The sequence below is a fragment of the Microcebus murinus genome, chromosome 4 (assembly GCF_040939455.1).
Source record: "Microcebus murinus isolate Inina chromosome 4, M.murinus_Inina_mat1.0, whole genome shotgun sequence".
NCBI lineage: Eukaryota > Metazoa > Chordata > Mammalia > Primates > Cheirogaleidae > Microcebus > Microcebus murinus.
Genome location: NC_134107.1, coordinates 103,313,080 through 103,340,568, shown reverse-complemented (window position 1 = coordinate 103,340,568; position 27,489 = coordinate 103,313,080). Strand labels below are relative to the sequence as shown.

The 27,489-nt window shown below is 35.3% G+C and overlaps 1 protein-coding gene across 4 annotated transcripts in view; it reads right to left on the bottom strand.

The window, feature by feature from the left end:
• Positions 1-27,489, bottom strand: part of CCDC15 (coiled-coil domain containing 15) — a 77,352-nt gene that overhangs the window by 13,207 nt on the left and 36,656 nt on the right. For all 4 annotated transcript variants that reach the window (XM_076002620.1, XM_076002617.1, XM_076002619.1 and 1 more), the window contains 2 exons: positions 22,034-22,126; positions 20,788-20,891 (listed from right to left, as the gene is read on the bottom strand). In XM_076002620.1, coding sequence (XP_075858735.1) covers positions 20,788-20,891; positions 22,034-22,126 — 197 coding nt within the window. The remainder of the gene's footprint in view (positions 1-20,787; positions 20,892-22,033; positions 22,127-27,489) is intronic.

Sequence of the window (27,489 nt, the reverse complement as noted above, 5' to 3'; positions counted from 1 at the left end):
GAGTGAGACCTCGTCTCTACTAAAAATAGAAAGAAATTATCTGGACAACTAAAAATATATATAGAAAAAATTAGCCGGGCATAGTGGCGCATGCCTGTAGTCCCAGCTACTCGGGAGGCTGAGGCAGCAGGATTGCTTGAGCCCAGGAGTTTGAATTTGCTGTGAGCTAGCCTGATGCCACAGCACTTTAGCCCAGGGAACAGAGCAAAACTCTGTCTCAAAAAAAAAAGAAAGAAAGAAATATGACTGACTCAAGACTAGAACTCATAAACACATGCTGATGAGGCCAGTTACTAAAAATTACTTTGAGACAAATGAGCTATTGTTTTCTGAACAGTAGTATGAGCCAATTCACACTCATACCACTTTAATAACTCATGGACTGCTGAAAATTCTGGGCTTCTATCCATTTGTGGAAGGCCATTGACTCCAGCAGAATTACAGCCTTCCATTTTGTAAGATTAACACAGGTCTCAGTTAAAAACCAGGACTAGAAAAACAGACAAGAGGTGGTAGTTGTGAAACCAAGTCTGTCCAGATTCTCACAGCTAATCATTGGCCACCTCTAGCAGAGTGACAAGGCCACTTTAAACAAGGATTTTCTTATAATTGCTCTCCCACGCTTGCTACCCTTTCTTGAGCTACAACTGTAAATCTAAACTGAGCATTCCTCGAAGAGGATAGAACATAGTTTTTATGGTTTGATTAAAACTCAAATGCAACATAAAGTTATAATAGGGGAGAGGTGAAAATCTCATTATTGCAACTTGGGCAGAGGGATATGTTTTTAAACAAGGGAAGATTAAGATTTAAAGGTATATTAGGCAGTGTACTGGGAATGTGAGGGAGGTAATGTGGAAATAGGCCAAAATAGGCACATGCATATAGCACACTTGACTTTAAAATACATGCCACTTGCTTTCTTAAAATACAATGTGTGAAATGAGTTAGAGAATGAAAGAAAAAGATTAAGAGAGTACAAAAGTTAAAAATAAGCCTGAGACAGGTACTGTAGGTTAGGAATCTACTACATAGAGATTTTTTTTTTTTTTTTTTTTTTTTTTTATGAGACAGTCTCACTCTGTTGCCCAGGCTAGAGTGCTGTGGTGTCAGCCTAACTCACAGCAACCTCAAACTCCTGGGCTCAAGTGATCCTCCTGCCTCAGCCACCTGAGTAGCTGGGACTACAGGCATGCACCACCATGCCCAGCTAATTTTTTAATATATATTTTTAGTTGTCCAGCTAATTTCTTTCTTTCTTTCTTTTTGTTTAGTAGAGACGGGGTCTTGCTCTTGCTCAGGCTGGTCTTGAACTCCAGAGCTCAAATGATCCTCCCGCCTCAGCCTCCCAAAAGTGCTGGGATTACAGGCATGAGCCACCACACTTGGCCTAAATAGAGATCTTATTCTAAAAAGAACCAGTAAAGAAAAGTAACATTCATATTTGTTACATTCAATAACTCTTAACCTTGTGAAATAAGAAAATGTAAAAGATTTTCCTGTAAATAATGAATCAAATTGAGGTTTTCAATGATGAAATTTAAATGGATACAAATGAATGACCACAGAGAAACTTAGTGTAATTCTCTATGCCAACTATTCTCTACACCAGAAGCAAACTAAGGGCTAAAACGTCAGCATTGTTTTTTAAGTGCTAACACCTTTGCTCTTGGTAACAGAATGATTACTAGAAACAATGGAAACAGTCACTTTCCCTCTCCTTAGCTATTCCTCTCCTTACAAACACCATGAAAGACAGTTGTCTAGATTTTCTATCTCTATTTCCTCACTTCTCATCCACTCCAATATGGCTTTAAGATCCATCATCCTACCAAAACAGCTAGCCCTACAGTCATTAGTGGCCTACATGTTCTTAATAGGGGCAATATTGTCCTCAAGTGAGCAAAAAGACTTGGATATTAAAATAGTTTGTAGCCCTCCAAAAACTCATAGTACATAAACAGAAATACATTATATCTGTGTATTAAAATTTTATGGGGGGAATTAGGAAAAAATGTCTAAAAAGGTTCCATAGGGGAGCAATGAAGAAAAGGTTGAGAAATACTGATCGGGCATTTTAGTCCTCATTTTACTTGCCCTCTCAGAAATATTTAACATTGGTAACCACTCCTTCCTTCCTGAAAACTTTCTCTTCTTCAGCCCCTGTAATACATACTTTCCCTGAATTTCCTTGTATACCCTTCTGCACCATCCTTGTCTCCTTTGCAAACTTATCTTCCCTACATTTTGTTCCTCAAAAATCAGTCCTAAGCCTTCTCCCAAGGTGACTTTATGTATGCCCTCTGCTTCAGTTACCGCCCACTACCACCTGTAACTCACAAAGCTACAGCTCTGCCATAGATCATTTCCCTGAGATTCAAATCTATTTATCTACCTGACAATTTGATATCTCCACTTGATATCTCACAGGTATATTCCTGGGAAAAGAATCCACAGCTTTGGTCAAATTCTCAGGTTAAGAAAAACTGCCATACAGTAGTTTCAGAAGGGATCATAACATTAAAAATAATAATGCCAACCAGAAAAGTTGATAAAAACAATTATTGTAAAACAAGCTTCTATTCTTCTCTAATGTCTTAAAAGCTTTTGTTGTAAATATACCTTTTAGTTGATAAACAACAGAAAGGAGAGTAGGTCAGAAATCAATGTCAATACATCTGTTTTTCCCAGAGCAATGAATGAGAATACAATCATAGTGGTTTTCTGGTTATGCCAGAAGGGATTCTGAAACCAGTGTCAGGTTTTCAGTAAAAGAGAGGTGAGAATATAAAAGATTGCAAATTGGTTTATAAACTTGCTAGACTGCACATTTGCACAACTAAATAAGTAGATGTCAGTATTTACATTTTGAAAAGAATTCTGAAAGTAAAGTGATACCACAGAGAAACTGCATTAAAAATATATATTCTTATAATTTCAACATTTTATAAACTTTTTGTTAGTCATTTTTCATATGATAAAACCACACTACTAATTCTTTACAAAGTTAAACTAAAATAGAGACCTAGAACCAAAAGTGAGGGCTACCTTTTGACTATGGATTCTTTCTTCCTGAGAAATCACAGAAATTTGCCAACATCAATACTTTCAAATAAAAGTAATCCTGCTTCTAAGATTAAGAAACAGGTTTATTTATTTCAGGAGTAAAAGAGGTGTCCTGTTAGAAAAATAACTTTTCAAGGAGGTGGAAGAAATCTGCCTTGTTGGTACAACAAGATTAAAGTCTAATCTAATGCAGTCTAAATCTCTGCTTGCTGAGCCTGTTTTTCTGTTCAACCTTTCTCTCTCTCTCTCCATTCCCTGATTCTGATAGTATTCTTCCTTAGTGATTTCAGAAAGGAGTAAGTTCTAATGCATGATAGCAGAGTAGGGTGACTGCAGTTAACAACAATGTATTATACCTTTCAAAATAGCTAGAAAAGAGGACTTGAAATGTATCCAATGGATAGAAATGATTAATACCCTGATTTGATCATTATATATCAGATGTAACAAAATTTCACATGTATCCCATTAATATGTAAAAAATAATGTAACAACAACAAAAAAGAAATTACTAAGAATAATTTAACACAAGCACTTTAAACTCAATTATGCCCCAAACTAAACTTATCCTCTTCACCTCTTGCCTTCCTGGCAAATTTGTTTTATAGTACCCTATGTACCTGGTGGCTCAAGCCATAAATCTGGAATTTATCCTTGAATTCCCTCCTAACAAAATCCTATCAGTTCTCTTGACTGCTCTTACAACTACCTCCTCTTTGCCTCCCTGGCCTTGTCTTATGTGACAGGCCATGTTACAGACTTCAAAGAAGTTAGGTGAGGGAGTCAAATAAATGTGGGGTTGAATCCCAGTTCTGCTACTTCCTAATTGTGATATTAATCTTAGCAAATTATTTGACTTCTCTAGGGCTCATTTTCTCATCTGTAAAATGAAAAGAATAAAAAAATCTACCTTATATAAGGTTACTGAAATGAGTAAATGTAAAACACTCAAACACCATGCCTAGAACATGGTAAAACCCAATGAAGGTCCTTGCAGGACTGTTCTATGTAAAGCATGTGACACACAGTAAGTAGTATAAATAATCTTTTAGAAAATTAATTTCACTTCTCTAAGTATGTTACTTCGACAACCTCCTAACATTTACTCGTAGTCATCTTGTCTATTCCCCATGATGCCTCTAATTGGGCCCTAACTTTTCAGGATAAAGTCCAAATTCTTTTTCATGATATAGTAAGCTCTTTATGATCGTGTCTTTCCTTATTTCTTAAGACTCACCTATTGCCATTCCTTTAGCTCCAATCACATTAAACTCAGAAACGTCAGGTTCTCTCATGAATCACTGCTTTTGCAATGCTATTCCTTTTGCAACCATAAACACTGTATACTTAGACTACACTAAGTTTACAAACAAATTTTTCTTTCTTCAATAATAAATTAACCTTGGTTTATGGTAACTTTTTACTTCATAAACTTTCATTTTTTTTAACTTGACTCTTTTATAAGAACACTTAGCTTAAAACACAAATAGATTGTACAGCTGTATAAAACTATTTTCTTTCTGTATATACTTAGTCTACAAGCATTTTTTTTTTTTTTTGAGACAGGGTCTTGCTCTGTTGCCCAAACTGGAGTGTAAAGTGTGATCACAGCTCACTGCAACCTCCATCTCTCAGGCTCAAGTGATCCCCCTGGCGCAGCCTCCCCAGTAGCTAGGGATGCGCCACCATGCCTGGCTGATTTCTTTTTTTTTCTTTTTTGTAGAGATAGGGTCTCACTATGTTGTGCAGGCTGGTCTTCAACTCCTGGTCTCAAGCAATCCTCCCACCCCAGCCTCCTAAAGTGCTGGGATTAAAAGCGTGAGGCACAATATCTGTCCATTATTTTCTGTTATTTAATTTTTTTTATTATTTCTTTACACTTTTTGTTAAAAACTAAGTCACAAACACACACATTAACCTAGGCCTACACAGGGCCAGGATCATCAATATCATGTCTTCCTCCTCGACATCCTATCTCACTAGAAGGTCTTCGGGGGCAATAACACTCACGAAGCTACCATCTCCTGTGATAACAATGCCTTCTGCATATCTCCTGAAGGACCTGCCTGAGGCTGTCTTACAGTTACCTTTTTTTATATGTACAAAGAGTGCACTCTAAAATAACAATAAAAAGTACAGTAAATACATAAACCAGTAACATAATTATTTATTATATTTTTTTTTAATTATTTTTTTAAAGCCAGTCAAATTTAGCAGTGGGGGGTTGAATACCAACTTTAGTGACACTAATGTTAATAAGTGCTGATAACCCACTACCATTGGACCAGTTATTTATTATAATCATCAACTATTATTATGTACTGTACTTATGTGCTATAATTTTTTGGTATTTAATTTTCATTTATTAAAATAATACTTTAAAATATAAAAAGCCTATAAAATTAAGATAAAGCTAGTACCAACTTGCTTTAATTCTTCTTTTTTTTATTTCAAAATATTAAGGGGATACAAATGTTTTAAGTTACATGTATCGTTTTTGTAATACCTGAGTCCCAGCTATAGGTGTGCCCATCACCCAAATAGTGTTCATAGTACTCATTAAGTTGGTTTATTTCACTCCTCTCCACCCTCATTTCCACTGGTTGATTTCTACTGTGTTTGACTTCCCTCTTTGCACAGGTGTGCTCATCAATTAGTTCTAATTTAATAGTGAGTACATATGGTGTTTGTTTTTTCATTCTTGAGATACTTCACTTAGGAAAATGGTCTCTAGTTCCACCTAGATGGTTATAAAAGGTATTTTTTTTTTTTTTTTTTTTTTTTTGGAGACAGAGTCTGGCTCTGTTGCCTGGGCTAGAGGGCTGTGGCATCAGCCTAGCTCACAGCAACCTCAAACTCCTGGGCTGAAGCAATCCTGCTGCCTCAGCCTCTGGAGTAGCTGGGACAATAGGGATGCACCACCATGCCTGGCTAATTTTTTTTGTATATATATTTTTAGTTGTCCAGCTAATTTCTTTCTATTTTTAGTAGAGACAGGGTCTTGCTCTTGCTCAGGCTGGTCTCGAACTCCTGACCTCAAGTGATCCGCCTGCCTCGGCCTCCTGGAGTGCTAGGATTCCAAGCATGAGCCACCACGCCTGGCCTACAAAAGGTATTAATTCATCTTTTTTTATGGCCAAGTATATTCCATGGTATACATACACCACATTTTATTAATCCACTCATGAACTGACGGGCACTTGGGTTGATTCCACATTTTTGCAATTATGAATTGTGCTGCCATAAACATTCAAGTGCAGGTGACTTTTTGATGAAAAGTCGTCTTTCTTTGGGTAAATACCTAATAGTGGTATTGCTGGATCGAATGGTAGGTCTACTTTTAGTTCTTTGAGTAATCTCCAAACTGTTTTCCATAGAAGTTGTACTAATTTGCAGTCCCACCAACAGTGTGTAAGCATTCCTCTTTCTCTGCAGCCACACCAGCATCTATTGTTTTTGGACTTTTTAATAAAAGCCATTCCAACTGGGGTAAGGTGATATCTCATTGTGGTTTTAATTTTCATTTCCCTCATGATTAGTGACACTGAGCATGTTTTCATATGTTTATTAGCCATTCATTTTTCCTCTTTTGAGAAGCTTCTGTTCATGCCTTTTGCCCACTTTTTAATAGGGTTACTTGGTTTTTTTCTTGCTAATTTGCTTGAATTCTTTGTAAACTCTGGTTATTAGACCTATATCAGATGTGTGGCTTGCAAATATTTTCTCCCATTCTGTAGGTTGTCTATTTGCTCTGTTGATTGTTTCCTTAGCTCTGCAGAAGCTTTATAATGAAGTCCTATTTATTAATTTTTGCTGTTGCCATGATTTCCATTGAAGTCTTAGTAATAAATTATTTGCCTAGGCCAATATCTAGAAGACTTTTTCCTATATTTTCCTCTAGAATTGTATGGTTTCATGCCTTAGATCTAAGTCTTTTATCCATCTTGAATTAATTTTTGTGAGTGACGAGAGGAAGGGATCCTGTTTCATTCTTCTGTGTGGCTATCCAATTTTCTCAGCACCATTTATTGAATAGGGCTTCTTTTTCCCAGTATACATTGTTGTCTGCTTTGTCAAAGATCAGTAGGTTGTAGGTAGATGGTTTTATATCTGGGCTCTCTGTTCTGTTCCATTGGTCATGTCTCTATTTTTGTACCAACAGCATGCTGTTTCAGTTACTATAGCCTTTTAGTATAATTTGAAGTTGGAGGATGTAATGCCTCCAGGTTTTTTTTTTTTTTTTTTTGGTGTTTTTTTTTTTGCTTAAGATTGCTTTGGCTATTCAGGTTCTTTTCTGGTTCCAAACAAAGCACAAAATTATTTTTTCTGGATCTGTAAAGTATAGCTTCAATAACTTGATAGGGATTGCATTGAATTTATAAATCACTTTGGGTGGTATGGACATTTTAACAATGTTGATTCTACGTATTCATGAACATGATATGTTTTTCCATTTATTTGAATCCTCTGAGATTTCTAAAGACTGGCAGCACAGTAGGTTTGTTTATACCAGCATCACCACAAACACACGATGCATTGTGCTACAACATTAAGATGGCCACAACATCACTAGGTGATAGGAATTTTTCAGCTCCATTATAATCTATGAGACCACCATTGTATGTACAGTCTGTCATTGACCAGAACATCTTTATGTGGCACATGATTACATTTATCTGCTTCCCTATTAGTCAGTTAACTCTATCTAGTAAGATCCTTGAGGACTGGGATCATATCTTTCATTTCTTACATACCCTATGTCTAAGATAATGTCTACCAATTAATAGATGTTCAATAAATAGCTGCCAAATTAATGAATGAAACCCTATCACTTAATTTTTATAACTGGGTGAGGTAAAGCAGTTATCAATTCCTGTTTACAAAGCAGATGTATACCTATTTTATTAATAGAATGTTGCTAAGAGGTTTTGTCTTCAGGTTAAATCATATAACCTCCATGCAAAGGTGGCATTAAATGATTTAGTTTCTTCAATAAGGAAAAGGCAAAAAATAATTTGTAATTTTTTGCCAACTGTCAACAATAAGATTAAGTCTTCTAATACCATCTGTAAAACAATCAAACCTTCATATTTTATTCTGATATCAAGAGTATAAATCTGAGAAGGAAAAGATTATCCAGTAGGAAATACCAATAAAACAAAAGCCTTAAGCAGAAAAAACTTCCTAAGAAGGTCAGCAGTGTTGCTAAAGAAGAATTCCCTACAGACTACACCATGTGGTAAGCATGTCATAAGAAGATTTAGGTGAGGCATAAACTACCCACAGCAGGAGTATACTGGCTTCAGTTAAATGAAATGAACTAAATTTCTATTTTGTCTTTTTACCTGATAGCCTATAAAATGCTTATATATGAGAACTGCAAAACTGAAAGATTTTTTGATGCAGATCAGATCACAATTATGACTTAAAGATTAGTTTACAGTGAAACAAATCTGGTCTAGATATAAGAATGAACTTCCTGAGAGACAACATCATTAGATTCTGAAATTGTTATACAGAGAGATTATATAACTACAGCTCTAAAGAACATTAAAAATAGAAAAGATCCTTGAAATATTTAAATAGAATTCTGCCTAAAAGCTACACTAGACATCTTCATAAAGATTTTTTTTCTAAGCATCCCCTACCCAAGTCTAAAACACACACACTTTTTTATTGCAACAGTTTTTGTCAGGTTGCTTTTAGGACAACAGTATTATAATGTATTTCAAGAAGGAAAAAAAGTATGAGAGAATAAAAACATATACAAAGGAACTATTAAACACCTCACACACAGGAAAACTATTCTTACCAGTGGGTTGCCACATAAAAATTTCAGGAGTCTCTGTACCCTTTGTTGAAAATAAGCAGGATATTCAGCAGGAAGGGTCCCCCTATCACACAGATACACTTAGGCTTCAAACAAACTAATGATAAAAACTTAAAAATTAAGAAATATAGAAAGGATAGAAAAAGGTGATTTATTTTACCATCCAAAGACAATTCTTTAACATCTGGAATGTATTATTTTAGTTAATTTTTTCATTGTATAATATGATTGCTATAGTTGCAAAATGTTTTGTTTCCATTTGATCCACAGATTGGGAAAAGGACAGAGGTGATTAAGAAACTGCCCTGAGCTAGAGGAAGAGGCTCAGACAGAACCTCCAAGGACAGAGGCCTGCAGCAGTAACCCTCAAAGGCCATTGTGCTAATATTTTACTTAGAATTTTTTCATTCATGTTCATGAGAGAAATTAGTCTATAATGCTGCTTTCTTATAATGTCCTTGTCAGGTTCAGTATTAAGGTTATGTCAGCCTCTATAATTATTTGTGAAATATTCTGCTTTCCATTCTCTGAAAGAGTTAATATAAAACTTGAAGCTATTTTTTTCCCTATATATTTGAAAAGAATCCCCGATGAAGATACATCTACCTGGATCTGAAATTGGACTTTTCTTTACGGAAAGATTTTTAATAACTGATTTTATTTCTTTCAGTGACTTGGGATTACTCAGATATTCTATTTTTTCTCCTGTCCATTTTTGTTGTTTTGTTTCCAATTTGTAGGCGTTTATTTCATTAAAACTATCAAATTTTTTTAGCGTAAAGTTGTTCATAATGTCCTCTTACTATCATTTAATGTCTGTAGGCTCTGTAGTAATGGCTCCATTTTCATTCCTAATATTGGTAAATTATATTTTCTATCTTTTCATTGATTAGTAAAAGCAATATATTCCTGGCAAAATTAAATTTCCGAAGAAGCAACTTTTGGCTTTGATTTCCTCTTTTATATATTTGTCTTCTATTTCACTGACTTCTGCACTTATCTCTATGCCTACTTTTTTCTAATTTGATTTGCAATTTTTTCCAAGCTTCTTAAGATAGAAGGTTAAAACACTGATTTTTTTAGCCCCTTTTCCCCCCTAGTATATTAATAATTGCAATCAAGGCTCCGATATTCTCTCTAAGCACTGCTTTAGCTGCATCTGAGAAATTTTAATGTTTTATCTTTATTATTATTTTTTAACAGTATTTCCTAATTTCCATTGTAATTTTATCTTTGACCTAGGATCCTTTAGAAATGCACTGCTTATTGGCCAGGCACACTGGCTCATGCCTATAATCCTAGCACTCTGGGAAGCTGAGGTGGGAGGATCACTTAAGGTCAGGAGTTCAAGATCAACCTGAGCAAGAGGGAGATCCCATCTCTACTAAAAATAGAAAGAAATTAATTGGCCAACTAGAAACATATATGGAAAAAATTAGCCAGGCATGGTGGTGCATGCCTGTTGTCCCAGCTACTTGGAAGGCTGAGGCAGGAGGATTGCTTCAGCCCAGGAGTTTGAGGTTGCTGTGAGGTAACCTGATGCCATGGCACTCTAGCCCAGGCAACAGAGCAAGATTCTGTCGAAGAGAGGAGAGGGGAGGGGAGGGGGGAGGGGAGGAAAGGGGGGAGGGGAGGGGAGGGGAAAAGAAGAAGGAAAGGGAAGGGAAAGGAAAAGGAAACGGAAAGGGAAGGGAAAGGGAAGGGGAAAGGAAGGGAAAGGGAAAGGGAAAGGGAAAGGAAGGGAAGGGGAAGGGAAGGGGAAGGGAAGGGGAAGGGAAGGGGAAGGGAAGGGGAAGGGAAGGGGAAGGGAAGGGGAAGGGAAGGGAAGGGGAAGGGAAGGGGAAGGGAAGGGGAAGGGAAGGGGAAGGGAAGGGGAAGGGAAGGGGAAGGGAAGGGGAAGGGAAGGGGAAGGGAAGGGAAGGGAAGGGAAGGGAAGGGAAGGGAAGGGAAGGGGAGGGAAGGGGAGGGGAGGGGAGGGGAGGGGAGGGGAGGGGAAGGGAAGGAAGAAAAAGAAAAAGAAATGTACTGCTTATTGATTTCTGGCTTACTATCACTATATTCAGAGAACATACTCTGAAAAATAACTCAAAATATGATTGATTTTGGAAAATGTTGCATGGGCACTTGAAAAGAGTATATTTTGTCACTGTTCTTGTTTTTTTTTTTACAAATGTTTTCATTTTTCTTAAATAAATATCTAAAAGTAAAGTGGCTAAGTCATAGGGTAGGTCTATGCTTAACAGTATAAGACACTAAAAAGTTTTCCAAAGTGGTTGTGCTCTTTTCCACTTATACTATCATTATATGATTTACAGTTGTGCTACATCTTTGCCACTATCTAGTCACTGTTAAGTTTGTTGTCTTTTTCCCCTAAGCTATTCTAATGAGTCTGAAGTAGTACCTCATTGTAGATATAGTGAGTTCATATTTTAAGATTATATTTTTTGATTATGGATTTTCTATTTGATTTTATTTTATAGCTTCTAATTCTGTGAAGAAATTCTCCACATTTCATTTACTTTTTTCTCTTTCTTAAGTTACTTGAGCATATTACTAAATTATTTTAAAGTCCTTGTCTGCTAGCACCAATACCTGTGTCACCCGTGAGTCTGCTTCTGTTGTCTGTTCTTGGTCTTGGTTTTTGGACATCTAGTCCTTTCTAAGTATGTACTTAGAAAATTTTGACTGAATATTGACTATTGTTTTCAAAAAATTTCAAAGGCTCTAAATGATGTTATTACATATAACCAGAGAGAGTTCACTGTTTCTCTGCTAGGCAGAAAGAGCAGGGTTCATCACATTAATCTAGTTAAAACTGGATTAATTAAGTCCAAACTGGGCTGGATTAAGAATCAGGGCTGCTTTGTAGTTTAGGTAAGGCTTATTCTACAGCTGCTTAGACAATCTTCTTAGTGCATGCTCTCCCTGGCTTTTGATTGAAAGCCTGTTATGTACATTCCTCTCCCCCATGCCAGTGGGTCCTGAACTCTACATCTTCTCATCACCACAGACTAATAGATTCTTACTCTGCTTTCCAGATGTTTTTCACTTAGCTTTTGGCTTTCTTAGATTTTTGCAAATGTCTTGAAGAGAAAACTGGTCAAATATTTGTGACTCCTCAAGTCTCCCATTTTGTTGCTTCCGTTCCTTAAGACCACCAAAAACTCTGCTTGTTTCTCTGGCACCCAGCTATAGCCCTGTATCTAACCTAATTTCATGTTGAAACATACATTAAAAACTCCTAAAGAAATGTTTAGTTCTCATTGTTCCTAGAATTCTAGTTCTTTATTTCCAAATGTATATAAGTCAGCCATCCGTTAATATTTCACAGGTGCCTCAAACTCATTGTCTAAAACAGAACTCACTAGCTTTCTGACAAATCTGTTCTTCTTTGGGCATTCCCTATCTATGTTAATAGTATTGCCTTTCATTCAGTTATCCAAGAAGAAAGATAGAAACTACCCTTGACTCCTCACTCAATACCAAACCCAATTGATCATCAAGTTCTATGGAGTCTACTTCTTAAATATTATTAAATATGTCACTCTCCCTTTCCAGTGCCCTCATCATCTCCCACCACAACTATTATAATAACTCCTTAACTGGACTCTGCCTTAATTTTCTGTCTTATTCAGACTATTGTGAACTCTGCTGGCTGTCAGAGTGATCTTTATAAGATACAAATCAGATAATAAGACTTTTGTCTTAGTATATCAAGAATGAAAAAACAAGCACCACATGTACTCACTAGCAAATTGGTATTGATGGATCAACACCTAAGTGGACATATAGGAATAACATTTATCGGGTGTTGGGCAGGTAGGAAGAAGGAGGAGGGGATGGGTACATACAAACATAATGAGTAAGATGTGCAGCGTTTGGGGGATGGTCACGCCTGAAGCTCTGACTCAAGTGGGGGCATGGGTAATACAGGTAACCTTAACATTTGTATCCCCATAATATGTTGAAATTTTTTTTTAAAAGTGAATTAACTAAGTAAAAAAAAAAAATCTTTCAACAGCTTTGTTATGGCCCTCTGCCACTTTACTTCACTTGGGGTTTAGCCACCTCAAGTTTTCACATTATTTCCCAGACATATTTTATGCTTTTATACTAAGTTTCTTGACCATCTGACAAGCTTCAATTCATCCTTTAAGAGGCAGCTTGAGTATTAACTCATCTATACAGCATTTCTTAACCTCTGCAGACTACCCCTGCCTTACTTTTAGCATTATAATTTTTTTGTCTCTTTTTATCCATTTATCTGGCCCTCCTTTGGTAGTAACAGGTATTTTTTATTATAATTCTATTTAATGCCAGATACAATGTTAAGGATGCTACATACATTTCTCTGTTTAATTCTAACAACAAACTAGAAGACAGATATAATCCTCATTATATAATTAAGGATACTGACACTCAGAGGTAAAGTAACTTGCTTAAGGTTATATAGCTAATAAGGGGTACATTCAATTTAAGTCCATTTGATTCTAAACCTGTACTATGAACCACTATCTTGTCACATATTCAAGTTTATATTCTTAGCATATAGTACAATGCCTGGCCTGTAGTGAGGTCTCAATAAATGTTTGCCTTGTTGAAAAGTACTAAACAAGATAGCACATGAAAGCCCTAATCAATTATATAAAACTCAGCCTGAATACTACTATTTCCTTTCACCCTGAATCTGTTTATGTTTATTTTTCTAATTCATCATCCTTATCCTTGTCCCCCCCAAACATATATTTATCAACCTAGTCCCAACTAAAATATAATAATTTCTTTTATTCTCCAGAAAGAATCAGTAATCCCTTCTTCTGTGTTCTCATGGACTCTGTACCTATTTCTGGAATTGTACTATTAATAATAATCATATTACTTATTTGCATGCATTTGTTTATCATCCCCCACCCAAGTTAGATTATGAATTCTTCAAGAAAAGGAACCACATTTTATTTATCTTTGTATCACCTAAACCTAGGATAGTGCCTGTGATATAGAAGAGGCTAAATAAATGCAGAATCACTCTTAGACCTGGATAAGAGGGAAGTCTTTGCTATAAGACCCACATTTTTAATAGTCCCACTTTGGTCTGCCTCTGACCATAACTCTCCTCCAAGGTCCACTAAGTGGCTAGAGGAATATGCACACCTGAAACCAATGCCAGCCCATCACAGCCTCTGCTCCAGGTATCCAGGTCACTGAAATTCTTTAACTTTTCAAGGGCATTTTCTGGGTCTAGATAGCCCTGTTCCCCAGATTTGTACTCCTGAAAGCAAAGTGCACCTCTGATGTATGGACCTAGGCTCAGGGGAATGTTAAAGGGTAGCTACTTGCAAGGCTGGGATATCTGGACTGTTGAGCATAGAATGTATCCAAGATTCTCTGCAGTACAAAATACAGCAATGGGTAGGAAGAGAAAGTGGGTGGGCTGTGGCCTGTCTCTCCCTAAGCTGCCATGTTCCTGCATGTAACTCAAAGTTGTCCAAGAATTACAAATTTGAACCTGACCTTGTAAGTTATTATGAAATCCTATTTGTCAAGGTAGGACAATAAAATATACTTCATTTAACCACTTTGCTATGGCGCTCACTGGCCGTGAAACCTTGCCCACAGCCGGCACTCACAGTCTACACAATAGTTTGTGCTGTGCATTGACGGCAAATCTGTTTTGCTCTTGTGTGATGAGGAAAGCTTTAAAGCACTGAAAGCTTATTTTACTTTACAGACAGCTTTACTTGTAATGTAAATCAGAATAGGTAACATATACATATATGTTTTTATTATGTTGTTTTTAAATGTTCACAATTTTATTTTGATAAATGAAAAATTAGAAAAGTCATTATCACGGCTGTCAGCTCAAGTCCACACTGGGCTGTGCGCCTTCATATCACGGCTGCCGGCTACAGTCGCTGTGCGCGTTCATCTGTGGCTATTGACTATAGTCGACGCTCATACCAAAGTGATTAAAATTTTTTTAGCTTGGTTTATGATATTTAAATATTTAGATGTAAGGTATATGAGCCTAAATTTATACTTGAGCTCTGTCCCACTAATGGGAGAGGCAGGCTTAAATGAGTGATTCCCATGAAAACAGTACAAACATATGAAAATACATGTGAAAGCACTTAAAAGAATCAATAAATACTTTCTTTGCCATGGTTGCTACACCAATGGAAATTGTTGCTTTTTAAAAAAGAATTCATCTAAATAAAGAATACTTCCATTACAAACACAATCACCCATTAAAATAAAGGAAAACTTATTAGTAATACTAGAGAAGAAAGGGATTACTGATTAAAAATTTTATTTTCTTTCACTGAGTTGAAATAGCATTGAAAAGGAATTAGGAAACTTTTAGGTCCAAAGACTACACATTAAGCTATGTGAACACATTTCTAGCACCTTAAAGTAACCCTATAGCAATTTTTGTTGTAGTATTATATACAACATTACAAAATAAAAATGTTATTGACTTATATAGCACTTCGCACATTTCAAAGTATTTTCATGTTATTATTAACACTTTGTTTAGTGCCTTGCTATGAATAGTAAGTCAAGGACATCTGATGAAATAAATCCTCAAATTAGATCCATAAGATTTCATTATAACTTTTTTTTTTTTATTTTTTTTATTTATTTTTTTTTTTTTTTGAGACAGAGTCTCACTTTGTTGTCCAGGCTAGAGTGAGTGCCGTGGCGTCAGCCTAGCTCACAGCAACCTCAAACTCCTGGGCTTGAGTGATCCTTCTGCCTCAGCCTCCCGAGTAGCTGGGACTACAGGCATGCGCCACCATGCCCGGCTAATTTTTTTATATATATATCAGTTGGCCAATTAATTTCTTTCTATTTATAGTAGAGACGGGGTCTCGCTCTTGCTCAGGCTGGTTTTGAACTCCTGACCTTGAGCAATCCGCCCGCCTCGGCCTCCCAAGAGCTAGGATTACAGGCGTGAGCCACAGCGCCCGGCCTCATTATAACTTTTTATATATTGTTTAGAAGTTGGAAGGCTCTATGAAGCTTATCAAGACAACTGAGGTTGAGCTCTGAGGGGAATTCAGTAATAACTTGTATATTAAAAAAGATAACTGATAGAAAAGAACTTCTTCAACTTGACAAAGAACATCTACAAAAAATTTATAGCTAACAACATACTTAATGGTGAGAACCATAAGTTTTCCTGCTAAGTTCAGAAACAAGGCAAGAATGTACCTTCTCATCACTCCTTTATAACACTGTACTGAAAGTCCTAACTAATGAAATAAGACAAGAAAAGGAAACAAAAGGTACACAGATTGGGAAGAAAGAAATAAAACTCTGTTCAGAGATGACATGATCATCTATGTAGAAATAACAAAAGAATCACTAGACAAACTCCTAGTACTAATGAGTGATTATAGCAAGGTTGAAGGATATAAGTTTAATGTATTAATACAATCACTTTCCTACATGCCAGCAATGAACGGGTGGAATTTGAAATTAAAAGGACAATACCATTTACATTATCATCCCCCCAAATGAAATACTTAGGTATAAATCTAACAGAATATGTACAAGATCCATATAAGCCAAATAACAAAACTCTGATGAAAGAAATCAAAGATTTAAATAAATGGAGAGATATCCCATGATCATGGATATAAAGAATCAATATCATTGAGATGTCAGTTCTTCCCAACTTGATCTACACAATTAATGCAATGCCAATACAAATTTCATTAAGTTATTTTGTACATATCAACAAACTTGTTCTAAAGTTTTACATGGAGAGGCAAAAGGCTCAGAATAGCCAACACAATATTAAAGGAAAAGAACAAAGTTGGAAGGCTGGAAGTATCCAAGTTCAAGACACTCTATAAAGCTACACACCCCAAATGCTGCTGCAAGCATACAGGCCTATCACCACCATGCCAGGCACCTGCACTTGTCAATTCGGGAGCCTGGGGATCAGACAGCTTCATTCACTACTACCAGTGCCTAAATATACCTTCTGGGGGCCTCACAAAACTCAACAGCAAAAAAACCAAATAATTCCATTAAAAAGTGGGCAAAGGATCTGAATAAAAATTTCTCAAAAGAAGATGTATAAATGGCCAACAGGCATACCAAAAAATGCTCAACATCATTAATCACCAGGGAAATGCAAATTAAAAATATAATATCATTGAAAAAGAAGACCCCAAAGGCAATCACAGCAACAACAAAAATAAATAAATGGGACCTGATCAAATTAAAAGGCTTTTGCACAGCCAAAGAAACTGTCATGAGAGCAAACAGACAACCTACAGAATGGGAGAACATTTTCACAAGCTATACATCCGATAAAGGGCTGATAACTAGAATCTATATAGAATTCAGGACAATCAGCAAGAAAAAATCAAACAACCCTATCAAAAAGTGGGCAAAGGATATGAACAGAAACTTTTCAAAAGAAGACAGAATAATGGCCGATAAACATATGAAAAAATGCTCAACATCTCTAATCATCAGGGGAATGCAAATCAAAACCACAATGAGATATCACTTATCTCCAGTGAGAATGGCCTTTATCAAAAAGTCCCAAAACAATAAATGTTGGCGTAGATGTGGAGAGATAGGAACAATCCTACACTGCTGGTAGGACTGCAAACTAGTGCAACTTCTGTGAAAAGCAATATGGAGATACCTTAAAGCGATACAAGTAGATCTATCATTTGATCCAGCAATCCCAATACTGGGCATTTACACAAAAGAACAAAAGACATTCTATAAAAAAGACATCTACACTTGAACGTTTATAGCAGCACAATTCACAATTGCAAAGATGTGTAAACAACCCAAGTGCCCATCGATACATGAGTGGATTGATAAAATGTGGTATATTTATACCATAGAGTACTATTCAGCTATAAGAAACAAAGGTGATATAGCACCTCTTGTATTTTCCTGGCTAGAGCTGGAACCCATTCTACTAAGAGAAGTATCCCCAAAATGGAAAAATAAGCACCACATGTACTCACCAGCAAATTAGTATTAACTGATCAACACTTAAGTGGACATATAGGAATAACATTTATCGGGCATCCGGCAGATGGGCGAGGGGAGGAAGGGATGGGTATATACATACATAATGAGCACGATGTGCACCATCTGGGGGATAGACACGCTTGAAGCTCTGACTCTGGGGGAGAAGTGGGGGAAAATGCAATACACATAACCTAAACATTTGTACCCCCATAATATGCTGAAATTAAAAAAAACAAATATAAAAAAATATATATATCATATCATCTCACCCCAGCTAGAATGGCTACTACCAAAAGACAAAAAATGCCAAATGCTGGTAAGGATGCAGACAAAAGGGAACTCTCACACACTGTTGGTAGAAATGTAAATTAGTATAGCAATTATGGAAAACAGTATGGAGGTTTCTCAAAATACCAAAAATAGAACTTCCATATGATCCAGCTATTCCACTACTGAGTATTTAGCCAAAGGAAAAGAAATCAGTATATCAAAGGGATACCAGAACCCCCATGTTTACTGCAGCACTTAACAATTTACAATTGTCAAGATACTGAATCAAAAAAAAAAAAAAACAATAAATAAATAAATAAATGATACTGAATCAGCCTAAGTGTCCATCAACAGATGAATGGATAAAGAAAATGTGATATATATACACAATGTAACAGTATCTAGCCATAAAAAAGAATGAAATCCTGTCATTTGCAGCAACATGGATGGAACTAGAAGTCATTATTTAAATGAAATAAACCAGGTACAGAAAGACAAATGTCAACATATTCTCACTTATATGTAGGAGCTAAAAAAAAAAAAATGTTGATCCCATGGAAGGAGAAGGTAGAATGACAGTTACCAGAGGCTTGGAAGAGGGGAGAGAATGAAGAGTTGTTGGTTAATGGGTACAAACATAGAGTTAGATAGAAGAAATAAGTTCAACTTATTGATAGTGCAGGAGGGTGACTGTAGTTAACAATAATTTGTTGTATATTTCAAAATAGCTGAAAGAGAAGCTTTGAAAGGTTCCCAACACAAAGAAATGAGAAATGTTTGAGGCCATGGATATACTAAATACTCTAATTTGATCATTACACATTATATGCATATATCAAAATATCACATGTACATCATAAATATATACAATTGTTACATATCAATAAAAATAAATAAATAAATCTATAGTAATCAAGATAGTGTGGTATTGGCAAAAGAACAAACAAACAATGGAACAAAAAGAGAGTACAAATACAGATCTACATAAGTATAGTCAACTGATCTTTGACAAAAGAGCAAAGGCAATACAATGAAGAAAAGAGAAGTCTTTTCAACAGTTGGTACTGGACCAACTGTATATATCCACATGAAAAAAAAATGACTCTAAACGTAGCTCTTATCACTGTCACAAAAATTAACTTGAAATGGATTATAGAGCTAAATGTAAAACACAAATCTGTAAAATTCTTAGAAGATAACAAAGGAGAAAATCTAGGTGACTGTGGGTATGGCAATGATTTTTTAATGCAAAAGGCACAATCTATGAAGGAAAGAACTGATAAGTTAGACTTCATTAAAATTAAAAATGTCCACTCTGCAAAAGACACTGTAAGAGATAAAAAGACATGCCACAGACTGGGAAAAATGTTTTCAAAAGACCTATCTGATAAAGACAAGTTATTCAAAATTTACAAAGAACTTTTAAAACTTAACAGTAAGAAAACAAACATCTAGATTTAAAAATGGGCAAAAGATCTGAACAGACATGTCACAAAAGATATACAGATGACAAAGAAACATATGTAAATGTGCTCCATATCATATGTCATCAGGAAATTGAAAATTAAAGCAATGAGATACCACTATACACCTATGAGAATGACCAAAATTCAAAATACTGACAACACCAAATGCTGACAAGGATATGGAGCAACAAGAACTTTCATTGATGGTGGAATGTAAAAAAGCCACGTTGGGAGACAGTTTGGAAATGTCTTATAAAGCTAAATATATTCATACTGTATGATCCAGCAAGCACACTACTTGTTGTTTATCCAAATGAGCTGCAAATTAATGCCCAAATGAAAATCTGCCCACAGATATTTATGGTGACTTTATTCATAATTGCCAAATCCTTGGAGCAACCAAGATATTCTTTAGTAGGTGAATGAAAAACTAAAATGTGATACATTCAAACAATGGGATATTATTCAGTGCTAAAAAGAAATGAGCTATAAGTCATAAAAAGGCATTATAAAAACCTTAAATGCACATTTCTAAGTATAAGAAGTCAATCTGAAAAGGTTACATACATACTGTATCATTCCAACTATATGACATTCTGCAAAAGGTAAACGCATGCAGACAGTTGAGTTCCATGGTTCCCAGGGGCCAGGGGTAAGAAGGGAGAAATAGGCAGAGCACAGAAGATTTTTAGGGCAATGAAACTACTCTGTATAAAGTTGGACACATGACATTATATATTTCTCAAAACCCATAAAATGCACAATACCAAGAGGGAACCCTAGTGTAAATTATGGACTTTGGGCAATAAAAAATATAGGTTCATCAAATGTAATAAATGATACCACTGTGGTGTAGAACTGTGACAGTGGCAGAGACTATGCATGTGCACAACATAGCATATACAGGAACTCTGTGTTTTCCACTCAATTTTGCTGTGAACCTAAAATTTCTCTAAAAAATAAAATCCATTAGAAAGTCAAACAAACAAAAAAGACATAGCTGTTCACCATCTTCCAATACTCTACCCAGATCAAAAATAGTTGTTTCCAATACAGATCAGAAATCAAAATCATTGTCTTTTTCTAAAATTTAGCCTCCAAAAACATAATTGGTACTTTAAGACCCATGACAAGGATCAAAGAACTTACTTTTCAATTTTCTTCTTCTGTTCTTTTTGCCTTTGTTGTTCTTTTACTTGTTCTCTCTCAATATCCATAAAAAGTCGTCTATGTCTCAAATATTGCTTTTGACGCTAAAGGAAAGAAGTTAAAATTATTAAGATTCTGCTCTCAGAGGAGCAGAAAGAAAACCATGATATAGAAATTACATGAGTTAAGTTTTTAATTTCTTTCTGTCTATGGTGACTCAGAATATCATATACAACAAGAATTTTATATTTGCAAGCATATAGCTATTATATGTTAACAGACAAATCAGAGAAAGAAGTACATGCTTAGTTTGCCCTTAGTACAGTCCCTTGTCAACAGTACTTGAGGAAATGATTGTATTTGATATGATAAGATATATATTATATTTACTCTGTATTCCCAAGTAGTAAGTACCATAAAAACAGGGCCAAGGAAAGAATGTGAGAGGTATTTTATAACAGAATAGTCACATCAACTTTTCAAAATTAAAACTGTATCACAAAAGGATACTCTATGCCTAACCTAACATGGCAGGGAGGAGGATAGAAGGGCTGAAGTATATTAGAGCATCATACTCATAAATGGAACAAATATAATAAAAGGAAGTGCTACTACACTGCATGTGATCTATTCACACCTCTGGATTTACATATTCTCTTTTAAGTATACAAGCTACTCAAAAGGCAAAAAGCATGTATATATATACTAGGGCAGTGTAAGGCTATTTTGTAAAAATTATTAAAAGCCTAAATAACAGTTCTTAATATTGAGGAGGTATCAGAATCACCAGTGGTATTTTTTAAAACACTAATACCCTAAATCTACCTTTTTGGATACTGGTTTAGTACATCTGGTTTGGATCTAGGTATTTGTATTTTGTAAAAACCTCCACATTTGATTCTGGTGCATGGCCAGAGTTAAGCACTGTTGGTTTAAACTAACTTTAGATTGAAAAGAAAAAGAAAGGTATCCACAAATTAATAACCTTCCTTTAAATAAGTTATAGTGACAAATATACCCTAGCTGGAGAAATTCACTAGGTTTAGATCTCTGATTTTACATCAATGTACCCTAATTTCTACAAGCTTGGAAGAGAAATTCAACATATTATAATGATTCAAGCAACTTTTCCTCCTTAATCTATGGAATTTTTGGTATTAGCTCCTTAATAACTGTAAATATTTCTAATTTCACACATACTATCACAGTAGAAATATTGGTATCCAAAAGCAGTACGTTTACAAACCTCTTTCTTATCTTCTTCTTGATCTACTCCAGACTGAAATGCTAGTGGAGCTTGGAATTCAGTGCTTAACCCTGATTGATATTCATCATAAACCTGTTAAAAGTCCAGTTACACAAAGTGAAAACATTACCAAAAGATACCCCCATGAACCATTTTGATGTTTTTATCTATTGATTCTTTTCTTCTGCAAACTTGAGCTCAACTGGATAAAGCTGCGGTCCCCAATCCCCAGTCCAGTCCATGGCCTATTAGGGACCAGGCAGCAGAGCTCACCCGCAGCTTGCCCTGCCCCCCAGACCCCCGCTGAGTTCCTAAGTTTCATGGAAGACAGTATTTCCATGGACTGAGGGTGAGGGGGGCGTGGAGGGTGGGGGGAACCGAGCCAAGCATCATCTGCATACTCACAGCAGCACCCCATCACTCCTGTCACTGCCTGGCCCCCATTCCGGACACCCACCCACTCCTTCCATGGAAAAGCCATCTTCCACGGAAGTGGTCCCTGGGACCACTGGGATAAAGAACCAAAGAATATAAAGTAAAAGAAAAAAGAATGAAAGGAAGCAGTTTCAAAAGGAATTAACCAAACAAAAATCAGTAAACCAAAGAAAAGGATTCAGGTCAAAACCACAAATGAACAAATAACAAATCAAAATGTTTAGAATGAAAGTTCCTTTAAAGTGGTCATTTGAAATCACTCTGTCATGAATGTACTTGGGATTGAATTCAGAATATACAGCCAGATTCCTTCGTATCTCAACCACTTTTAATTTACACAACTCTCTTCATGGGTGTGGGTCCAAAGAAAATATTGTATCAGTTAACTGGCATGACATGCAGGAAACTGGGGCTAATTTCTACCTATATTTCCTAGGAAAGCCTTATGACATAACCTGGTATGCCTGCTTCGACATTATATGGGTCAAATTATGATCTCTAACTTTTAGAAATAAAAAAATTTAAAGTTTCTTTTCTCTCTTTAATTTAAAACATTTATTTTTCAGCAAGATTGTAGGATACAAGATCAATATACAAAAATCAGTTGTATTTCTATACTTATGATGAATAATCTAGAAAACAAAATTAAGAAAAAATGTCCACTTACAATACCATAAAAAAAGAAATATAAATATATACTGTGAAACCTAGAAACATTGTTAAAAGAAATTAAAGAAGACATAAATAAATGGAAAGGAAACTCCCTATGTTTATGATTGGAAGACCTAATATTGTAAAGATGGCAGTACTCCCCAAATTGATCAACAGATTGAATGAAATCTCCATCAAAATTTCAGTTGACTTCTTTGCAGAAATTGACAAGATGATCCTAAAATTCCTATGAAAATGCATGCGATCCAGAGTAGCTGAGACAATCTTGAAAAAGAACAAAGTTGGAGCACTCACTATTCCCAACATCAAAACTTACTACAAAGGTATATTAGTCAAGATAGATTTTACTGGTATAGACAGACATATATAAATCAATGGAATAGAACTGAGAATCTACAAGTAAACTTTTACATTTATGATCAACTGATTTTTGATAAGACTAAGACATTTGAATGGAAAAAGAACAGTCTTTTTAACAAATGGTGCTGGGACACAGGTTATCCACATGTAAAAGAAGGAAGCTGGGCTGGGTGCGGTGGCTCACATCTGTAATTCTAGCACTCTGGGAGGCCGAGGCGGGCAGAGGAGTTTGAGACCAGCCTGAGCAAGAGCCAGACCTCGTCTCTACCAAAAATAGAAAAAATTAGTCGGGCATAGTGGTGCATGCCTGTAGTTCCAGCGAATCTGTCACAAAAAACAGACAGACAAAAAACAAACAAAAAAAGCTAACACACATGTTCTCACTAGTAAGTCAGAGCTAAACAATGGGTACACATGGTCATAAAGTGGTGTAAAGGACATTAGAAACTTCTAAGAAGGGAAGAGGATGGGAGGGGAGTAAGAGATAAAAACTTACTTATCGGGTACAGTGTACACTATTTTGGTGATGGGCACACTAAAAGCCCTGACTTCAGCATTATACAATTCATCCATGTAACAAGAACACTTGTATCCCCCAATATTTTGAAATAAAAGTTATTTTTTAAAAATTAAAAAGCTTATAAAATTAAAAAAATTAAAGAATAATGGCCAATAATTTCTCAAATTTGGTGAAAGATATAAATTTACAGACTTAAATAGTTCATCATACCTGAACTGGGATAAACTAAAAAAGAATTATACCCAGACACATTATAATTTAACTGCCAGAAACCAAAACTAAAAAGAATTTTGAAAGCAGCTAGAAAAAACTCACATACTACATATAGAAGAACAATGACTCAAACAATTACGAATTTGCTATCAGGGCCAAAGGAGACCAGAAGACAGTGGAATTTTTAATGTGCTGAAAGAAAAGAACTGTCAACCCAGAATTCAATATCCAGTACAAATACTTTAAGACTGACGACAAAATAGACATTCTCAGATGAAAGAACACTAAGAGCAAATGTGCCATCAGGAGACTTCCACTAGAAGAAATGCTAAAGGAAGTTCTTTAGGCTGGAGGAAAATGATACCAGGGAGGAATGTGAAACTTTAGGAATTAAAGACAAGCAACGGAAAGAGTAAATATATGGGTAAATATTATAGACTATTTTTCTTCCCTTAAGTTTTTAAAAATGATATGATTATTAAAAGCAAAAAAATTATCTGATGGAATTTTCAATGTAGGTAGATGGCATACATATAACAATTATAACATAAAGGGGGAAGGGTAAAAAGATTTATATGATTGTAAAGCTTCTACATTTACTTAAAGTGGTAAAATATTAACTCAAAGTAGACTGTGAAAGGTTTGGAATGTATATTGTAATCACCAGAGCAACCACTATAAAATAAAATAAAATAAAGAGATAGAGCCAAAAAGATAATAGATCAATTAGAATAAAATTAAGTAACATTTAAATAAAGAAACGTCTTCTTGAAGCCATGATGCAATAATGGAATTGGATTTAACCTCTAGCCTGGAATGACCAAACAAACAAACAAACAAAAATCTATGAAAGAATTATTTTTGGACATTGGACATAAGGAAGAACAGGACAGTGATTCCTCACAGATGGGAAACAAACACAGTTAAGGACTACAATTGCCCAGCTTATTGCCTAGAGAATTTCCAGTCCACTGCACAAGAAGAGAGATCCCAGACAGACCTTGGCAGTCTCCCTGAGGAGCAATAAGAAGAGACCATACTGCACCTTCAATACTTTGCTTGCAAATCTCCTCAGCTAAATGTCTAAGTTCATTGCTTCCAAGTTCTGCTTTCTACACAACTGTATGACACAATTTAGTTAAGTTTTCTGCCACTAAATAGCAAGGATCACCTTTCCTCCAATTTCCAATAACGTGTTCCTCATTTCCTTGAGCTTTCCTGCTAGTGCATTTAATGTCCATATTTCTACCAATATTTTGCTTATGACAATATAGATATTCTCTAAAATGATACAAGCTTTCTGTCATGGGCCTCAAAATTCTTCACTTCTACCTGTTTACCCAATCTCAAAGCCATCTCCACATTTTTTTTACATATTTGTTGTAGTAGTACCCTATTCTCAGTATTAAACAGGAAACAACCCAAATGTCCATCAATAGGAGAATGAATAAACACAGTGGTATATTCAAATAATGGAATACTATACAGCAATGCAAAGAATAAACTACTGATGCAGCAACATAAATAACTCTTATAAATGTTATACTGAGTGAGAGGAAACTTTCATAACACAATTCATACTGTATATGAAGTTCTGGAACAGAGAAAACTGATAGTAGAAAAAAATCAGAACAGTGATTGTTTCTAGTAGAAAAAGAGTAAGAATTGACTGAGAAGGACCATGAAGGAACTTTCTAGGCTACGCTAATACACTATTTCCAGATATAGATTTGGATTACACAGACATATGTATTTTTTAAAACCAATGAAGGGTATTTAAGAGACTCTTAAAGCTTATATAGTCCATTTATGTAAATTTTACCTCAAGGGAGGAAAAAAGCAACTGTAAACAAAATTTAAATTCTAGTTAATGATATGCATGCTGAAGTGATCAGGAGTGAAGTATAGTGATGTCTGCAAAACTTACTTTGAAATGCATAAGATGAACTAATGATTGGATAGATGGATAGATTTAATAAAATGTTAATTGTAGAATGTAGGTGGTAAGTATATGAGTGTTCACAATAGCATGCTTTCAATGTTATATATGTTTGAAAGTTTTCTTAAAAGAAAACAATTCCATTTACTATAGCTTCAAAAACAGCAAAATACTTAGGAATAAACTTAACCAAGGAGGTGAGAGACTTGTTCACTGAAAACTCCAAAATATTGCTGAAAGAAATTAGACACCAGTAAATGGAGAGACTCCCATTTTCATGGATCAGAAGACTTATTGTTAAAAGTCAATACTACCCAAAGCAATCTACAGATTGATACAATCTCTACCAATATCCCAGGGGCATTTTTTTTGTACAAATAGAAAAATCCATCTCAAAATTCATATGAATCTCAAGAGATCCCACATAGCCAAAACATGAACAAGAACAAAGTTATAGGTCTCACAATTCCTGATTTCAAAACTTATTACAAAGCTACAGTAATCAGAACAGAATAGTACTGGCATAAAGACAGACATATAGACCAATGGAACAGAATAAAGAGCTTATTAAGAAAACCTGGCATATATGGTCAAATGCTATCAACAAGGAAGCCATGACCATACACTGGGGAAAGGACAGTCTCTTCAACAAATGGTGCTGGGAAAACTGGATATACATATGCAAAAAAATAAATGAATAAACCTGGACCTTTACCGTATACCACATATAAAAGTTAACTAAAAATGGATTAAAGACATAAACACAAGAGCTAAAGTATAAAACTCTTAGAAGGAAACATAGGAGAAAAGCTTCATGACATTGGATTTGGCAATGATTTCTTGCATATGATACCAAAAGCAAAAGCAACAAAAGAAAAAATAGATTGGACTATATCAAAATTTAAAACTTTTGCACATCAAAGAACACTATCAATAGAGGGAAAAGGCAACCCAGGAAATGGAAGAAATTATCTGCAAATAATATATCTGATAAAGGGTTAATATCCAGACTATATATAGAACTTGTATGACTCAAAAGCAAAAAAAACAAAACAAAACAAAACAAAAAACAACCTAATTAAAAAACAAGCAAAAGCTTTCAATAGAATTTCTCTAAGGAAGATATACAAATGGCCAATAAGCATATGAGAAGATGCTTAACTTCACTAATCATTAGGGAAATGCAAAAGAAAACCACAATGAGTTATCATTTCACCCCCATTAGGAGGGCTATTATCAAAAAAACAGAAAGTAACAAATTTTGGCAAGTATGTGGAGGAATGGAATGGAAACCTTGTATACTGCATGTGGGAATGT